The sequence below is a fragment of the Alexandromys fortis genome, unplaced genomic scaffold (assembly GCF_014885135.2).
Source record: "Alexandromys fortis isolate MF-2015 unplaced genomic scaffold, M_Fortis_MF-2015_v1.1 scaffold_94, whole genome shotgun sequence".
Taxonomy (NCBI): domain Eukaryota; kingdom Metazoa; phylum Chordata; class Mammalia; order Rodentia; family Cricetidae; genus Alexandromys; species Alexandromys fortis.
This window is the reverse complement of record NW_026067979.1, coordinates 2,204,571-2,224,396: the sequence shown is the minus strand read 5'-3', so window position 1 is coordinate 2,224,396 and position 19,826 is coordinate 2,204,571. Positions and strand designations below refer to the sequence as shown.

At 42.8% G+C, this 19,826-nt stretch overlaps 1 protein-coding gene across 7 annotated transcripts; it reads right to left on the bottom strand.

Moving 5' to 3' along the window:
• Positions 1 to 110: 110 nt before the first annotated feature.
• On the bottom strand, positions 111 to 18,277 carry Lman1 (lectin, mannose binding 1). Of its 7 annotated transcripts, none has more exons than XM_050157885.1 (14): positions 18,010 to 18,277; positions 14,174 to 14,328; positions 13,986 to 14,093; positions 13,263 to 13,324; positions 12,344 to 12,443; positions 10,552 to 10,675; positions 9,355 to 9,413; positions 8,850 to 8,982; positions 7,499 to 7,692; positions 7,332 to 7,402; positions 5,610 to 5,760; positions 3,463 to 3,584; positions 3,136 to 3,198; positions 111 to 2,036 (listed from the first exon to the last, which is right to left on the bottom strand). In XM_050157885.1, the coding sequence occupies exons 1-13, from the start codon at positions 18,245 to 18,247 to the stop codon at positions 3,162 to 3,164; spliced, it is 1,554 nt and encodes a 517-aa protein (XP_050013842.1). In that variant the 5' UTR covers positions 18,248 to 18,277; the 3' UTR covers positions 111 to 2,036; positions 3,136 to 3,161. The 7 variants fall into 7 exon arrangements, with proteins under 7 accessions (XP_050013842.1, XP_050013844.1, XP_050013846.1 ...); XM_050157887.1 differs by having other exon boundaries at positions 111 to 1,011; XM_050157889.1 differs by having other exon boundaries at positions 111 to 685.
• Positions 18,278 to 19,826: the final 1,549 nt, after the last annotated feature.

The following is a 19,826-nucleotide window of genomic DNA, read 5'->3' as shown; positions in this document are numbered from 1 at the left end:
AACAGAACAGCAGGGTGCAGATCACAGATGAATAAAATACAGCTGCAAAGCAGGGCCTATTTGGACAATAGCTACTTAGGCCCCATCATATCAATGAAGGAAAAAGTCAGTTTACTAAAATATTTCTTTTATTTGAATTGACATTTCCTGAATTCCAGCTAGCATCAAGTAACAATCAGAAAAGCAAAACAGAAACAAACAACAACAACAAAAAAACCTTGACAAAATGTTATATAATTGAAACTGAGAGTGGATAGAAGACCTTTTTAAACTTTAACATCATAAAGGAAATATCTTAAAACGGGCAACATACAGATTTAAAAAAGTTGCAAGAGCTGATCTCACCGTAAATCTTACAAATACAAAATTCCCAATGACCAATTTGTTCATCACCTTTCAGCCAGCACGTGGGCACTGCCAGGGCCTCAGACCCCGGCGACCAATCAGTTCTTTAGAGACCGATTCTCAGCAGAGCAGCAGGTGAGCGAGCCCTGATTCAAGTCTTTTCCACTGTCCTCAAGTTATCACATGTGCAGCTGTTTGAGATAAAACCTGGAGACACTCAGAAGGCCACAGCTCCAGCAGGCTTCCTGATGAGTACGCTTATGCTTCGCCATGAGCCAAAGATGATTCTACAAGGTTCAAAGTCATCACTGAAGCGCCAAGAGGTCAGCTAACAACCAACCTGCGGTTAGTTTGTAGTTTCTGATGAGCAAAGAGCTTTAACAAACAGGAGCAAACACAGAAGAACCAACAGAGTTGCTGATCTCAATGACAGCGAAAACGTGGGTAGCTCAGCTTCGAGCCAACAAAGACCCAGCACACATACGCCTTTCCCTACTCTTCATTTTAGTGGTTCTTAGCTGTCAGTGTGCTGTGTCTGTGGTGTCTGTGGAGTGGACACTCTGAAGCCCACATGATTAGTGATGTGGCTAGATTGGAATGGAGCCTTGGAATCTGTATTCCTCGTAAGCATTCCAGGAACTGAATGGCTGGTCCACAGGCCATGTCCTGAAAAACACTGATGTGCCTTCAATACGTGACAAAACACTGTTATTGTCTATGACTTCATGGGGAGTTTTACGCTAAAGAAAGCATTCAAATAATTGTAACAGAAACAGCGTATTACACAAATCTATCAGCAATTACATAATTGAGATTTCTTCTAAAAGTGGCATCATAAAATTACATTAACGTTTTAAAATAAATTTTGTTTTAATCCAAGGCACCTGTAAAATACTTGCTGGTGTGAGAAGTGAACTATTCCAGTTACACAGAACACTACAGAACAGAGGAACTCTGGCAGTGATAATTTCTCCCAGAGCAGGGTTTTTGCTCAGAAGATTCAGATTTAATGATCTTGAGGAAAACAAAGACAGACATACTGTGTGACAATCTTGCTGAGTGATTTTTAAGCAATTGACAAGTAAAATGATTCCTGCTCCTGCTCCAAGGGCTAGCTGCAATCACGTCAGGAATGATCAGCGTGCTTCCCCTGGACTTGAGCCTGAAAAGTGTACCCTGCCCTGATCTGGGGTTCCTTTAACGTTCAGGCACACACAACTGTGGACTTTGTAATGTTGGCTTTGGCAGCCTTTTATCTCAAGAAGATACCCCAATGCCTACAATTCGGATTTTTTTTTTCCTGAAAGTTTTTTAAAAATATAAGTCTGGAAGATGACACTTGTGAAGCATGACTTTCAGAACGTCAGCTGCAGAGGGGAAAGAGAAGTGTGCATGCTGCAGTTTCTGCAGCCACTGAGAGGGCACGGTCTGAGATCTAGGAGGAACGCCAGCAGAAAAGGCAAGGCGAGACTGCACACACAGTGCCACAGCAGAGTGCTCGTCGTAAAGTCTTCACACAGATTTTAGGCTGTTAGCCCAATCTGCACATAGCATTTGAGGGAAAACTTACGAAGGCTTAGAGCAATTTAGTTGCATATCTTAAACAGTGTTGTTCTGGATCCCATAGCAAAAGAGATCATTACTTTAATAAGAGGTAAATTGTCTTGAAGCCAGCAGAAGTCCTAGCTCAGCTGTGAAAAGAAAAGTGAAATCTGCACTTGAAAATGTCACAGGTGGTTCCTCAAATACCTCCAACTAACTGTGCGCTGCTATCAGCTCTTGAAGCCTAATGTTTCCTGGTTAATTCACCAATGGACGCTTCACAGCATCCTTATAGCCAGCATTTAAAGGAGAAACAGGGAAGTATTTACTTTACAAATTTGTTTTCAAATAGCTCAGAGCTGCTTCTGCTATAGTCCCCTCAATTTACATCTGAAAGTCACAAACCAGAGTAATATAAACCAGAATGTATTGTAACTCCTGTGAATTTAAAATAGCTGTAGAACATGTAATTAGAGCTAACTACATGTTTGACAGATTGGGAGAAATGAATTCCACAGATTAAAAGTATTAAAAATTATTTCTGTAATATCAAATTGACATTATTGGAACAAAGATATTCAAGACAATGGACATCATGAATGATTATACCAACAGGCAAAATATCCATTAAAAATCATCATCATAAGACTGTTCTCACCTAAACGATGTAGGCAAAAAGTAGTTATTCACTTCCCACAAAATTTTCTTTAAAAATGAAATACACATCCAAGATTGAGGAGGGAATCATTTCACTAAATGCTTCAACGGCTGGCATCTAGCCTCAAGCTCTCAGACAAATCATTGATCCCAGAGAGAGATGTGTTGGGACCAAAGGCCTCTAGAACTCACTCTTGTATTGGGAATTCTCACTTCTAAAAATGACTTTGGTTACAAGAGTCACATGAACAGCATGCTCTTGTTTAGACCTCATATTCTGGGAAAAAAGGCAAGTGTTTATATATAGAACCCTCCGATAGCGGAGCTGGAGAGGGAATGCCCACAGCCAGTGGCTGCCCCTGTTTTATGTCTTGACCTGTCGTTATTCTCTTCAGTGGTTACACTCTGCCTACCAGAAGCTCGTTGACATGTAAGGACATGTAGTACTATGAACAAAAATGTGGTTGTCTTGAAGATTTATTCTTACTGAAAAAAGAATGTTATTTTATACAAAATTTAATAACTTAGACTATGGATCAATTTAAATACTAAATCCCCTCGAAAAGACAACATTTGCACATTCATACATACATGATGTACATACAGGAAAATGAAGGTCAAAAGAATTTTTTGGCAGCTGCTTCTTGCTGAGTCCTAAAAAAAGAAAAGGAAAATCAACAGATGCTCTATATACTTAACTTGGGAAAGAAACAGGATTGTTTCAATTAAGCTATCAATGCCCCCTGAAGTAGAAAATACTGAGATAAACACACTCTAAACATGCACACCCAAGAGACTAGTGAACAAGTTTGCTTTGCCCTGAATTGTCTGTTAGTGAAAGATGCATTAAGGTCCTAGTTAATTCCACAAGTATTTTATCCCTAAACATGTGGGGTCAAATGTCATCAAGAGACTTACCTGTACATGATATAGCCAATGAACAACACTGTCTGCACGACTACAAATATCACAAAGTGGACTGTGGATAAACATGACGGAAATGGTGGCAGTTCTGGGCATTTGGGTTTGTCATTAGACGGCTGCAAAGCAAACAGTCTGTATTACAGTTAGTCAGACATGAATGTGTAATTGTATACAACGCACAGTCTGTTAAATAAGCAAGTATTTCATTTACTCATTCCCCTAAACATTTTCTACCTATTTAACTTTTACTATCTTTTAAAAATTCTTTTTCTTTCAAAGAGCAACTGACATAAGAAGGACCCTGTGCCAACTTGGTACCACCTGCCCCGCCCCAGCTTCACTACAGACCATGACTTCAGTGCCCTTCAAGGCTCTAGAGAACAGGGCTCCCACAAACTCCTACAGCTCTGGATGCTTCCAGTTCACAGGCTCTGTACTGGCACAGTAATCAACAGTGCAGACCTCACGCTCAGTAACGTTCCGGTCCATATGATAAATTACATGCACCCTACCAACAAACTACTCAAACAGAATTTTGTTTCCTGCCTTTGCAATCTCACATCAAACCTGACTGACTTCTGAAAACTGTCCATCTTCTGTCTCCAAAAGACGAGGTATCTTAAGGGGCTAATTAAACATCAGGGACAAAGATGTCACCCAGATAGTGGCTTCTAGGATTGGCAAAGGACCCCATCATTTAGACAAAGCAGCAGCCTACAGAATGGGAAAAGATTTGTTACCAACTACACATCCAATAGAGGGCTATCTCAAATATACTATCTAAATATGTATAAATATAATATCTAAAATATATATAGAACTTAAAAAACTGGACATCAAGAAAAGAAATAAACCAAGTAAAAACCAAAGTACAGATCTAAACAGTGAGTTCTCAAAAGAGGAAACTTAAATGGCTGAGAAACACTTAAAGAAACATCCTTTATCAAGGAAATGCAAGTTAATACTTTGAGATTTCTTCTTTTACCAATCAGAAAGGCCAAGATCAGTAAGACAAATGACAGCTTATGCTGGTGAGCATAGAGTAAGGGGATACTTATCCACTGCTGGTGGGAGTGCAAACTTCTACAGCCACTATGGAAACCAGTGTGATGGTTCCTCAGGAAGCTGGAAATAGACCTACTTCAAGATCCAGCTGTCCCACTCGTGGGCATATACCCAAAGGATCTACATCCTGTGACAGGGACACTTTCTCAAGCATGTTCACTGACAAACTAGATGTCTGTCAATGTATGCATGAATAAAGAAAATGGGGTATATTTACATAGTTGAATATTATTCAGTTGTTTAAAAAAATGAAATTCATAGGTAAATGGATGGATCTTAGAAAAAAAAAATCTTGAGATAACCTAGATCCCAAAGGGCAAAAAAGCTAGGCATCTCCTTATATATAGATGCTAGCTGTGAAGTCCTTGGTAAGCAGGCTACAAGTCATACAATCATCAAGGTTACAGAGTAAGGAAGTAAGCAGGAGGACTGGATCACGCTAGGAAGAAGAAACAGAATAGACACTTATGGAGGGGGGGGGAGGGGCACTGGAACTGTAGGATCAAAAGGGGAGAGCAAAGGAAAAGGAGTTGAGAGAGGAAAATTGAGGAGGGACGGCTAAAACAAGGCCCCCTGAAGGGTTGTATAGAAACCTAATACAGTAACAGCTTCCTAAGATATATATACATACAAAGGTGATCTAAATGTGCTTGCCAAATAACTGGGAAGACAGAGCCCCAGCTGAACATTTTTTGTTACCAAATGAAGAATCTTGGAGGAGTTCAGAGAGGGGAAACTATTATCAGACTATATTATACTAAAAAAATAAAAAAATAAAAAAAATAAAAAAGAAAAAGTCTACCTCATATACATATATAAATTCTCAAGCAAGTTCAAAAAACATGGATTACAGAGGATATTAAGATGGAAGTACAAATATTTTCATCGCCTGGTAATATAAATCCCATACCCCAAACCCTCATTGCTTGCTCTTGCCTAGTAAGCAATGACAAGTGCAGACACCGAATTCTGCTTTCTACCTAGGAAACCCAAATCCAGCGGCTTTCAGAACCTATGGGACAGTTAGGCCAGAACATGAGCACAGCTCAAAACCATGGCACAGGGAGCCACCTTACCATGCTGCGCTGTGCCAGGCTGTCGATGTCTCTCTTCACGACATGCAGGTGCTCTTTGATGTCCATGAAGTGCTGAGTGGTTTCATAGACGCCTGCTGAACCAGGGTGCTGTATGCCACTGACCAGCCGCACCGTTTCACTCATGGAGTTCCTGGAACACAAAATCCCTTTGAAATCACAAGGGTTTTGTTTTTTGTTTCCAGTTATACATTTTAAATGGTTACCCCCATTTAAGCTCAACACATCAGATTGTTAAAAAAAATAAAACTCCAAAGAAACAAATACAAAACCGGAAGCCAGACATAGTAGCACATACACATAAGCTCCACACTTGGAGACTGAGGCAGAGGACTAGGACATGACGCTTGCTTCCTATCTGTGGGTTTAAGGTCCTAGTGATAAGCAGATGAGGTGGGAGCAGGAGGTAGCAGGTCTGAAAGGGGTAATACGTACAGTGTGTGTGTGTGTGTGTGTGTGTATGTGTGCACACGCGTGTGCTGCAGCTCACTACTGATGGAGGGCCCACTAGGTCATTTGTTCAGTTGATCATATAGTATGAATGTTAATTTCCTGGTTCTTACATTTTGGTTATATAAAATATCAACATTAAAAGATGGGTGAAAGATACGTGGAAGCTTAATGTATCAGTTTTACAGCGTCTAACGTTCAAACTCAAGAAAATAAGGGGCTTGAGAGATGGCTCTGGTTAAGAGCACCAGCTGCTCTTCCAGAGGGCCTGAATTTCATCCTAGCTCCCATAATGGCTCATAACCATCTCTAACCTCAGTTCCATAAAATCTAACACCATTTTCTGGTCTCTGAAGGTACTGTATGCACAGTATGGACATACATATAGTAAAACCACCCAATTACATCAATAAATAAATCTTTTGAAAAATAGTATCAAAATAAAAAACACTACATTATAGAACCCAGTAGACTTCTAAAATAAATCTATTCATTTAGCTAAACTGTTTGAACAAGGTAAGTATCCACTTTGGAATTGTGAACCAACAACAAAAATGTTTCTTAAATGCAATGCTAAGGAGCAAACTACAAATTTCCAGTCATCAGTCGAGTCCTTGTAGCTTCTGATCTTCTGTTTAACCTGGTCCTGTATGGTTGTTCAGCCCTTAAGACTCACTTTGACACCTCCTGTCAAGGGTTGTACCCGGTGGGAACACTGACACATTAGTTTACAAAAACACATATGGCTGTGTCCTCCATCACAGACACTGAGAAGGCTGTGTTCTCCATCACAGACACTGAGAAGGTTGGCTCTCTGTGTGAGTCAGCCATTGTCACTAGAGATAGGTCATTCAACTGTCCACACTGTCTATTCCAGCTCTGCCCAGCCTGTCATAGGGCAGAAGGTGGCATCAGAAGTTGTTCTGGGCAAGCATGCCTGCTTTCCAGGCCTGCCACAGTAAATCCTTCCACCCCCAGCATTTCTCAGTGCTCTGACAACTCACTCCAGTCCCTAATTTCCAAAGACAGGCATTCACCTGGTCTCCACTCACTACAGCAAACCTCTTTGTTTTTAAAGACACTAATACTGGCACATCCCCCGCCCCCCCGCCCCCCCGCTTTTCAGCTTATAATGGATTTTAAAATTTAGACATTTGCAGCTTACCCCCCTGAAGGACAGACACGGGAGAGCAGGCACACAAGCTTCTTTAGGACAAGGGACAAGATGCTCACACATGACTGCTGTGTACTTACTTCATCTCATTCACTTGTCTCAAAATCTCCTGCTGGGTCTTCACAACGGTATCCAGTTCCTGCTGAGAGACCTGGAGGGAAGCAAGACGAAGCAGCTTAGCACCCATGGGTCATGTGAGCACAGCACTGTTCTGTCTCTGGCTGGGTTGCTGTGTTGGAAAGTTTACCTGTCCCAGCTGACCTGGGGTCCCTGTTCCTCTCCTGGAGATCTCCTCTGTCAGGGAAGAGACGTATCTCCTCTGTTCATCAAGGATCATATCCAGCTGCCTGTTAAGTTGTTTGATTTCCAGATGGATACGATTCTGTCCCTCAAAGACCTGTCTGAGCTCGCGATCTCCTACACTCTCGAATATGTCATCCGCTGTAAAGCAGTTGCGAATTAGTCAGTACAATCCTCCACACCTGTAGCTTTGAAAGCTGATACATTCCAAAACCAGAACATTACCAACACGGGGTACAAACTTCCGACAGTTCAGTCATAACTAAGTTACTATTTTAGTAATTACTAAATGAATATTACAAATTACTATTTGAACCTTTTCACTTAAAATAATTTTTTGTTTTATATATATTGTGTAATTTTACTAGGGAAAACTAACCAGGAGTAACAGAAATCAAAATAATGACAGGCTATGTGGAGAGTGGGTTTACGGAATCAGAGAACTTTCTGGGGTGAAAAAAAAAAAACATTCCAAGCACGGACGCTGTGATGTTTAGGTGGAAAACAACCAACTGTACAGCAACTTCAAGCAGTTTCAGGTTACGGTCACAAATGACATGCTAGTTACCATACCACTGATAACTGTGAGAACTGTACATCACACAGCGTTCAAGTGCTAGACACAGGCTTTACCAAGTAGTCTCCAGCATTCATGCTGGTGGGGAACAGACCAGATAGAAAAGTAGCGGTCAGTCTGTTTGGCCTTGACACTGTTACATTTTTGAGAATGTAACAACATATAAGGCCTCAATTTTTTTGGCTTACACTAGCACTTAAACTTTCCACCATTAAAGTCCAGGATTCTCAGTAGTAAGGGGGAAGGTACTGGGAAAGAAGGTGTCATTTTCTTCAATGGTATGGTCACTACTGGACTAGCTGGAAAGGAAGTGTTTAGAGGGAAAGGAAATGGAGCAATATTTCTAATACATTGTATACATGCATAAAACTGTCCAAACTTCAATAAAGCCATTGTGTAACACTGAAAGGAGAAAGAGAGCTCTCCCCCCCCCCCCCTTTTAAAATAGTTTTACTTAGCAGTCACCCACGAAACCAGCACTGTCTCTTGATTTTCATTTGTTTGGTTCACAGAACACAATGGTGAACATGTCAGTGCCATGCTCACTCACAGAGCTATGGCGCTCTTCATGCACACCTTACAAGCCACACTCCAGGCCCTGAGGGACTCAGGACTTGCTTTCCCACTGTTCCCAGAAATTCTGAGTGTGCTGAGACAGCAGAGATGAGGCAGACAGTACACACCCAGGTGTCCCCACAGAGCCGGCCCAGCCACAACTCACCTGGCTGCCCCTGGAGGTCAGGGTGGTCCTTCTGGAATTCCTCCTTCTTCTTGTCCAATTCTTGCTGGAAGTGCTCGAACTCCTCTTGGTACTTTTCCTTTTCTTTTTCTGAGATGTCTTTCTCTGGCGTAGGCTTTTTCAGAGGAAGAAGAGGTCATAGGAAAGGGAACTGGTGAGACATTTGGCATCTGTCCTTCTCAAGCTCACTATGGCATCACTGGCTTGAAGGCTGTCCCTTACCTAAACTACAGCTAATTTGTTTTTGGTTTTAACAATACCAAAAATCACAGTAACGACTGCCGTTCAGTGAGCATTTACTATACGCACACTGGTCTCACTTAATCCTGACAAAATCCAGAAGTTGCCACTGAACAAGCATCAAGCATGCTACAGAGGTTCAGGAACTCATACAGGACCAAGACTGACATCAGTCTACTCAAAACCCACAGTTTGGGCAACACCACTGAAAAGTTGAAATTAACTGCTTGGAAAAAAGTGTACTTACTGGCTCTTTCCCAGGCTCAGTTAGTTGGAAAGTCAAGAAAGAAAGAACATCATGGTCATCTACAAATTAAAAAAATAGTTTCAAGAAATGCTGTAAGTAATTGTTCATAGTTGTGAGTTTACTTGACAGGTATATATGAAAGCCTGACTTCAGAACTACTCTAAACCAACCCCAGGTCAGCAGTGCAGCAGGGTCTAACTGGAGCAAATGGGGAGTGCCTGACAGTGAAGGATGCTCCTGCATGGAAAAAGCCCTGCTCCATGTGCACAAACCCCGTCCACCTGTGTGCAGTGCCCTTCCTGTGGCGCACACCAGCGCTGCTCTTTCATACTTGCTTTGCTCAGCTGGCTGATAATACTACTTCTATTTTATCTAAACCATGCAAAGTCAAATTAATACCAGGTTGTTTAAGCTAAAGGCAGGTCCAAGGAGACTGGACCCCACAGCAGTGAACTGCTATGCCAGTCCTGGCAGCTGCGTCCATACTGTGGTGTGGAGAGATTTATTCCAAGTGCTCAGCACCCTTCTCCTTCTGCCTTTCCTGGGGAGCTCTGAGGGGAGCTCTGAGGGGGAGCTGGGTAAACAGAGTCTGAGGCACTGCAGACTGGGTAACCTGAGGAGAGATCATGTGCTCAACAGCCAGGAATCACAAGTCCAGACCATGACTTTCTGGCGGTGACTATGTGACCCCTGAGAAACTTGGCAACACCTGAAAAAAATGGGGATCCAGACCTCCTCCCTCTTTGCTTGGGTTGTACAGAACAAACTACAGTTTGGGAAGTATTTCAAATGGTGACGTCTCATTGAGTACAAAGCAGTACTGGTGTGGAGGAGCTTCATTTATCAATATACATGGAAAATAACAGCAATTGTTTTCATTTAAGGTTTGCCCTAAATAATATTTCCTTGGGTTTCCAAAGCCACTTGTATATGATACAGCAACTTTTAAGGTTCCTAAAACACTTAGGAATTAACTTTTTATATCCTCAACTTGAAATATGTCCCCTTCACTACAAAAATGTGCCTAAATGAATGGTGTAATTTACATACATCCATGCAGCCAACACAGCCAAAGACTGGTAGAATGGGCCATGGGAAGGCTCCAAAGAGATGGAGGAGTGAAATGGAACCTCACACAAACCATCAAAAGTAAGAATCATTCACAGGCTTTCAATATGAAAAGATGGTGAGATTTACCTGCAAGACCTCCTGTTGCCGCAGATATCCCAAAATGCCCTTGTGGGGGGATAATCATATTTTCCACTTTGGCACAAAATTCATAATCATTTTTATCTGGTGTAAAGCCATTATTGATCATGACCTGGGAAGACATACTACAGTTGTAGATTATTTCAAAATAAATTTTAGCATTTTGTGATTAATAGTATTCACTCTTGCTTCCTTCTATTGCTATAATTCTTTTTGTATGTGGATATTGTGCGTGTTTGTGTTTGCATGTGGGTGCGCATGTGGAGGCTGAAGTTGACACTGGGTATCTTCCTCAACCACTTTCCCCTTTATTTACTGAATCAGGGTCCCTACATTGATCCCAGAGCTCAGTGATTGTCTAGACCAGCAAGCCATCTTGCCCTGGCTCTTGAGTGCTGGGATTCCAGGTGGCCACACCCCTTCTCAGTTTTTACATAGTTTCCAGGGATCTGAGCTCTGCCTCTCAGACTTACACTGAGCCATCTTTATTCACTCCCCAGCCCTACAAAGGATAATTTGCGATAAACTTACTTACTAACCACCATTACACAAGTTAAGAGCATTCACTTAAGTTTTTTTTAACCCATCATTTGTCAAAGGCTCAAAAAGAGAAAATGTTGATAGTTTAACAATCTTTCTACAGTGAAGTAAGTTCCTCTCTTGCAGAGCCTTAGGGGGTCATGGTCATTCTGAAGAGGTCACAGCAGGAATTCAAAGCTCCGGTTATCCTAGGTTAGCAAATGACAGCGCTGCTCCTCTCTCCGCTGTCTTCCTTTAGGCACCTATCACCTCAGGTCTGGTAGTGAGTGGAGCCCTGTGGATAGGGCAGAGCTGTTCAAACTCTAGTCTCTCTGAGGTACTTAAAACCTCCCAAGTTCAGTTTCTCCAGAGAGCCTAGCCCTGTGCAAAGTTGCATTTAAAGCACAAAGCGCCAGGCTAAGTCACTGGTTAAAACTGCCTACACCGCAATTCCACTTCCTGCTGAGAACACCAGCTCTTTTAAAGCTTCCTCACAGGAGGGTCACTGCCTTCCACCCCACTTCCGTGATGTCTCTGTCTTCACACTTCAGCATACTAGCTCTCTCAAATGTTCAGCTTCTTAGAGACCCTATCTGCGTTCTGTGCCGGGAGCATACACACATTCCCGGTCCTGCTCTGAGGTGCATCTCAACCGAACCACTTCTGGACTTTTCCCAGGGTCCAGGTTCCAAGGTCACAATTCCTTAACACTATCTCAATTCCTCAGCCCTTGTCTCTCAGCACAGTGACGCTAGTGTTTCCTCGAGGGCCTGCAAGCTCTTCAAGGAGAAAGGTCTTTGTCTTACTCATATTGGTATCCTGAAGACTTGGCTATGTGCTTACGGTATCTTCGAGCTGGTGCTTAAATCTCCTCTGACCAAACAGAAACTTACTGACAAAGCTCACTACAGGAAATAACATACACCAGATGACAAACTTAACTCTGTTCTCAGGGCAACACATACAGATGTGCGGATACCCATGTTTAAGTACATTAACTTCTGTCAAGAATTCAAAAGAGGGGCTGGAGAGATAGCTCAGTGGTTAAGAGCATTGCCTGCTCTTCCAAAGGTCATGAGTTCAATTCCCAGCAACCACATGGTGGCTCACAACCATCTGTAATGAGGTTTGGTGCCTTCTTCTGGCCTGCAGACACACATGCAGACAGAATATTGTATACATAATAAATAAATATTTAAAAAAAAAAGAATTCAAAAGAAAAGTCACGCTAGAGTGTTGCTTATCGGTTACTGTCACTCACCGTCAGCGTTTTCTGGTAATAGGTAATTTTTGCCCGGACAGGATAGGGTTTATTACGAAAGTCCCTCTGACAACTCGCTAAAGCTTGAGAGGCACCATCACTGCAGGGGGAGGGAGAAGAAAAGAAGGCTTTTAGTATTTAAGATTCAGGAAGACTCAAAAATATCAGTTACAATGAAGCTTATGACGGCCCCTGTCAGTCAACAGACAGAAAGGCCTTTCCTGTCAGAACTCTGGAGACACTGGAAGGGAGTCCCAAGGCCACTGGGTGCTGAAGGGAGGAGGATGTGTTACTAGGAGAGGACAGTGTTCAAATCACTTGGGGATTTCATAGTTTATTTTTGTGGTATTAGGAACTGGACCTAGAGTCTCACACATACTAGGCAAGGGATCTACAACTAAGCTACATCCCCAGTCACTCCTGGAGTCTGTCACCTCCACCCGAGCCAGCTGAAGATGAATCTAAAGGAACTGGCCAGGCACTTCTAGTTTAAACCAGTCCACCAGGGACGGCAAAGAACCACCACCATAGCAGCCACCGAGATAGGAGAGGGCAAAGCCAGGCATGGGCAAGAAATTTTCTTCCACTCAACACCTGGAACACTATAACGCATGGACAGTCGTAAAGTGACATTTGTGTTGAAAATGGTGATACATTTAATGACTGGGGACTCATTAGTTGGGTGAAAGCTAAATTTATTTTTTGAAAGATCTCTTTCAATAAACATGGAAAGGTTGGCTCACAGAAAAAAAAACTTCAAGACAGGAAAGGAAACGTAGAACTTTTCAGTGAGTTACAATATAACAGTTCAAGAAAAACCATCTTATTTTGTTTGGAGAGTGCTGAGATTTGAAGCAATATATTTCATGAGGTTGCCAAAGAAAAGTTGAAATGAGAAACAAGGCAAAATCCCACTTACTTTTGATGGTCATAATTAATTTGTCCATTGTTGCCTATAACTACTATAGCAGGATTATTTTTCTAAAAAATAAAGAGAAAATATTTTAGTATGTTTCATAGAAAATTTCATCATTCTTCACGTGCTATGAAGCTAAACCTCATCTGCTAAGATTCCAGGACTCTTAAACTTCTGAAATAGTGTGGCCTAAGCTTTCAATGCATCATCAAATTTTCTTTAAATTGCTTGACAGCAACATCTGGAAATCAGTAACAACGGGCCAAAGGGAAGACCACCAGCCTTAAAGCATCCAAGCCACAGGTTAATGCTTCAGCATCTACGTATGTTCTGCTTTTCAGATGTCATCAGAACGGCTGACCAAAAAGTCATTAACACAGGAGAGCTGAGGGTGAGGGTCATCGTGCCCAGCACCTGAGTACCGCCATGGCTTCGCTGCCCACGTCTAAAGATTCATGCTGGTTTTTTCAGTTACTAAGCACACACGGGGTGTGAATCACTGACAGGTCCTCTGAGCTACGTCTGTAAATTAGTGTGGGAAAAACAGTGTCTGCACAGCTTTCAGTGTGAGATTCTCTGCTACCAAGACTAATGACCATGCTCAGACTATCAGCCACGTTCTTCATTATTAAATTTAAGGTGTCAGGCAAGCTACCTTCCCACAGCCTAACTCTGCTAAAATACATTAAACGGAAAATGGCTAACAGTTTTAACAAAAAAATATACCTTTCCATCATTGTCAAAAGAATCAAAAAACACTCCAACACCATTCCACGTATCAGCTGATCCAAACACAGGGCCGTCCAAACCTTGATTTTCTGTATACCAAATTGCCTGAAAATACGTAAGAGGAAACCGTCAGGAACCAGTGATTTGTGCAGCTAGACTGGCTCAAGCAACAGAAACGGGCATACTAGGCCATCAGCTCCAATTCGACCTCTTCCGGTCACTCGAAATGTCACTTCCACCTCCCAGTTCTCGAAGGCTGCTTTCGTTTTTGTCCACACCGAACCTCGCTGGCTTTTTAATGATGGTGCTATTCGAATCTGATCTGAACTTGGAATAGCATCTAGGGCAAACATCAGAAAAGGAGAGCTTTCAGTTATAATTACGCAGAATTCAACACTCACCGCTGAGTTGCTATCTATAGCTACAAAGAAGAAATTTTACCTTCTTATTGTACACAAGAATCTTTGTTAGACATGGTTTCAGGCTGACAGTTATGACTTTGAAACGTTAAGGGAGCAATATCTCTTCTGTCTTTGAACAGAGAAATGCACCTGCAAGCCTACATCCCCATATTACACAGTAAAAGTCCCAGAGACCAAGACTTCAAACTTTTGCTTTTATATTATGGTTTCCAATTTTGTGTTTTTATGGGTTTTGTTTCTGTGTATATGTTTCTTGTGTTTTTTTTTATTCTTTTTGTGCTTTTCTTTTTTTTTAAATTCTGGTTTATGTTTTCTCATTAGTTTTCTAAAGAGAGAAAAGGCACAGAGATGGATGGGTGAGGAGGTGAGGAGGATCTAGGGAGGGTAAACAGTGGTCAGAATATATTGCATGAATTTTTAATAAATAGGAAAGCTGTTTACTTGATTTTCCTAATCTATTTTTAATAAAAATTTCCCCAATATTAAAAGTCCACGTGTTTCACCAGTTATATACTACAAACTGTATAAATACAGTTATAACATTAGAAAAAAACCATAAGAACCAACACTAGGGATCAAGTTCAGCTGTGATTTTGAACGAATCATTCCATATTCTATTAGTTTCATCATTTATGTTCATCTGTAAAATGAAAGGGGCAGGCCTGACAACTGCTCTAAACATTGCAAAATCATATGCAAAATATCCTGCATATATACATTTTCCTAGGAAGAGGAAATAAACTAAATAAAGCAATTTTTTTAAACTATGGTGGACTCTCAGAGAAAACAAGGGATTCTCAAGAGTAGCCAGCTCAAGTCCCTGTCCGGGCACTTGTGGCTGCCGGATCTTCAGCGTGTCATTGGTACACAATGAATAAGAATGTACACGTAGGTACAGCACAGGGATATAGCTGGCTCGGTTTCAAACAATCACAGCAAAGCAAGGCAAGCAACTTTGGGGGTCTTCCAGATCATCTAAAAGTTAAATCTATACAATATACTGAGTGTGCATTTAAAACAACAATAAGCAGGCTTCAGTTTTAAAATACATGAAGGAGTTGGCACATGGATCGGTGAAAAAGCACGTCCTATCACTCATGGGCTCTGTGTTTGACTCCCGGGACCTCAGAGCCAGAAAACAAAACCAACAACGTCACTGACAGGAACCGCTAAGGCTCATCTGGTGACACCGGACAAGCAGCATGGATGGACAGGCTGCTGAGCACACCCAGTCTGTAAAAGATCAAACCCAGGCTCCGCAAAAGCCAATAAACTGAGCCACAAAAAACCAAACATGCCTATAAATCCTTCAATCCTCTTACTATTGGCTAATTAACAAGGTACATGAAAAGGCCCACATGTCGAACAATTCTAACATACTCTTTCAGACTGTAACCCTTCTGACTGTGGGGACTCCACTTTGTAGGGAGGAAAAGAGAGCTAGGATACTTTAGTGGACTCTCTGGCTCAAACACTCACAGGGTGGGGAGAACACTATGGAAAAGGCCTGCACAGAGAAACGGAAGAGTTGAGAAAATGTCCCAGAACCTTCGTCTCTCTGTAGTTCTTGCTCCATCTATACAGGAGGTGCCTGGCTGCCTACTACAGCTCAAACAGAAGAATGAAGGGGAGAGCTTTGAGAGTTATGAACAGTTCAAGATTATTAGCATTTCTTGCCCTTGTGAACCTAAGGATATGTACCGACAGTACAAAAGGACTAAGATTTGAAAAAGAGAAATAGGTAATCCTAATTAGGGCTGAATGTAATGGGCTGTGTTTAAACTAAATCCTAGGTTTCTTCATTTTTCTCGTTTCAAATGATAAATTGCAAGAAGAAATGAGAAGGGAGGAAAATGACCAACAGCATTAATAGAGTAAAATGAAAAATTACAGTAACCACGAAAGCAATGGATTTCCACATACCACCGAGTGTCAAAGTCAGTAAACAGATCAAGTCATGACTGAAACAGTAAAATACTTTGGCCACACACTTGCATTGGGATACAGCAAAGAGCACCCTCCCCTTGTACACCCTGTCTTTCAGCCACGGATGACCTTGAACTTCTGATCTCCTTGCTTCCACCCCCAACGTCGTTAGCACTGGGATCAAGTGTGAACCACTACACCCGGCTTATGGGGTGCTGCGGATTGAACCCAGGGTTTGGTCCACGCCGGCCTAGCATCCTACCGATGAGGCTACAGCTCCAGCCCTTTAGCCTGACCTCTTTCACAGGAGGCGAGATCTGTTGCTTGTGGCTCTGTGAAAGAGTGACGATAACTAATTTCAGTAGCTGATTACCACTCTGCATTTGCTGATGCGTGACTGCGGTGGAAAAGACGGAGAACAGCAGACAGGTGGCGGAGAGGCGCCCACAAATTCACCGCCATTTCCAAATGTCTTAAAAACACAAACAAAAGATCTGAAAACCTGTGCTTGGAATCATGCACCATCATCTTTGCGTACGCGGGGCGATGCTATCTTGATACCACGAGCCCAGAAGGCTTATAATAAACGAACTGAGTAACAGCATAATTGCATTGCACCCTGTTTCAACTACATAATGACTTGGTCATTAAGTTCAATGAAATTCACACCTGGTAATTGTACATTAATTTGAGGGAAATGGCCTTTCCTGGAAGGGTGCTTTCTATTTAGCAATTATTTTCTAGCAATGAAGCGTTTTGTTTCGGCCCCTGGACAATCTTGTGACATAAAAAAAAAAAAGCCTTCTATAAGTGATTCCTTAATTACACACAAAAGCAGACGGTATTTACTACTTGGATGTATCGGGCAGTCACCGAGGAGCTTACAGGACGACAAATGCTACTGATACTCTTCGGTCAGCTGTGACACATCAGCACTAAAAGTGTGTCCCCGTTTTCGTTTCCCTGAGCGGTGCTCAGTCACAGTTCTGTCGTCTGGGTCAGAGTGAAAAAAGTCTGAGGCAGAAACCACCTCATTCTGAGAGGCTATGACTATTCTTAGTCCCAAGTTCAGAAGTCATCAATACAAAACTCTGTCTCTTGCACTAACTAAACAAAAGTTTATAGTGTGAGGATCAAAGACCACACACACCGTCAACTGAGAGGCGATTCTATGGTGTAACCCCAACACTTTAAGAACGACATCCAAAGACCTAAAAGCCACTCTAAGACTCTCTGGTATCTTGGAGCATTCGAGAATTAAAGTACAAACCTGGTCATTGCTAACTCCCTAAAACAAGCAAGCAGAAGGTTGTTAGAACTGGTCTCAATTGCTATGGCCAGGCAAAGTGCACCCTTGAGACGTGGCATCAGGGTATATTGTAACGTGACACCCAGAAGCTGGTTTGAGTACAGAAAGTAAGAAAACACCTCCGAATCAAACAAAGTGCTGATGAGATTAAGAAAGGGAAGATTGGGAAGTGGGTGAGAAGACTCAGGACGCGCGGGGGACCTGCGAGCCGGGGACCTGGAGTAGGGGCTGCCTGGGGAATTCTGCCCCAGCGCATGGGTCGTGCAGAGCTGGAGCTGACCCTCGGCCCTGCAGGGCATTGGGGAGATGGACGGAAAGCAAGCAGGGAACCCAGCTCCCGACCCCCCGCCCGGCCCCAGCTTACTCCCCGCGTGGGCCCAGAAGGGCACAGTCCCATCGCTCTGCACCAGATGCGGCCCTTTAAAGCTGTATTTGTACTCGAAACGGCGGTGCGGCAACTCGGCTTGGGTGCCCGCGGCGCCGGGGGCCGCAGCGTCGCCTCCCGTGCCATCGCTCCCGACGAATCGGCTGAAAGACAGCAGCAGGGCGCAAAGGAACGGCCGCGCTCCAGCCTGGGAACCCCTCCGTCTGGACCCCGCCATCTTGGATTTGGGGACGCAGGGATCGGCGGGAGAGGGAGGGGCGCTGGAGCGGCGGATGGCCAACAGGGCGCTCTCTGATTGGTGCAGCCTGGGAGACCCGAGGGCAAGGGGTGAGCCCCGCCCCTGGCCTCCTCTATCCCGGGGCCCATTGAGGACAGAGCATCTGTGGGCGGGGCTACGGAAGGGGTGGGGCAAGACTGGGAGCTCACAACTCCAGCCGCGTGGGGCGGGGGAGGAGAGGGGGAGGAGAGGGGGAGGGGGTGCCGAGATCGGACCTTGAGGTGCAAGGGGTCCCAAGCTCTAGAGTGCCTGTTGGGAAGGTGATTCCCACTTTTTCCTACTACCAGTTTTTCCAGGCTCCAGAGTAGCGGTCTCCCTTCTGTGGTTTAGTAAAAACCTTGGAAGCCCTAAGACTTGTGGAGCCAGCCCATAATAAACTATATTTAGAATAAAGACACTCATTATTTAGTGGCTGGCTTTCCTTTTGTGAACGTTCCAGAAATAAGGCGGGATCGTGAATACTAACAGTCTCAGCCCACTGAGAGCATCTCACAAGAGCCTTAGGATCTTTTAGGTGGTGGAATCGGGGCTTTATATCAAATCAACTCTCATTTCTCAAAAAGTGATTTCAAAGACTTTTCAAAGTTTTGAAACCATGACAACAGTGCATTCATATAAACTTGGTAGTTTTGTTACAAGCTTATCTGCTATGAATAGACTTGACGAATAATTTGCATTTTATTTTAGTTTTTGGTTTTTCGAGACAGGGTTTCCCTGTGTAACAGCCCTAGCTGTCCTGGAATTAGCTCTGTAGATCAGGCTGGCCTCGAACTCACAGAGATCTGCCTGCCTCTGCCTCCTGAGTGCTGTGATTAAAGTCATGAGCCCCCCAACACCTGGCTTTATTTTATTTTTATTATTTTGTGTGTATGTAGTATGTGTGCGTGGGCATCACAGTACTACAGCACACATGGAGGTTAAATGACAACTTTACCAAGCATGTTCTCTCCTTCGGAGCAGGCTCTCTCCTTCTGTTTATGTGTATTCCGTTCTTGGGGTTAAACCAGATCCTAACATTTTTGGAGCATCTGTATTGTTAGCCTATTCATGGTCATCTAGAGTTTTATTTTACTATGATTTAAAAAAAAACAAATCTGAGAAACAGCAAAATAATTTTACATGCAATTCTAGTTTATCTGGGCTGTTAACAGCACACACCCTTCTTAGGGCTGTCTGATCAATTTTTGTTTGTTTGTTTGCTTTTTGCTTTTGTTTGTTTGGGTTTTGTTTTTTCTAGACAGGGTTTCTCTGTGTATCTCTGGCTGTCTTGAAACTCACTCTTTAGACCAGGCTGGTCTCAAACTCACAAAGATTCACCTGCCTCTGCCTCTCTGAGTGCTGGGATTAAAGGCGTCTGTCACTACCCCCCGGCTGGACTGTATTTTTTTTTTTTTTTTGACCTCTTGGTTTCTCCTCTTCAGACTCTCTAGCCATTACTAGTAAATCTCTTTCTAGAGCACCAATCAAACCTTCATTCTGAATGTAACCACATATAAGGTTTTGTACCCATCATTTATAT

What these genes read in the sequence shown, in the direction of transcription:
- Lman1 (XM_050157885.1), bottom strand. Translation starts at nt 18,247, where the DNA reads ATGGCGGGGTCCAGACGGAGGGGTTCCCAGGCTGGAGCGCGGCCGTTC. An exon ending in GAATTGGAGCTGATGGCCTA is followed by an intron (nt 14,094 to 14,173) that starts GTATGCCCGTTT and finishes ACGTATTTTCAG; the next exon opens with GCAATTTGGTATACAGAAAA. An exon ending in ATTAATTATGACCATCAAAA is followed by an intron (nt 12,444 to 13,262) that starts GTAAGTGGGATT and finishes CTCCCCCTGCAG; the next exon opens with TGATGGTGCCTCTCAAGCTT.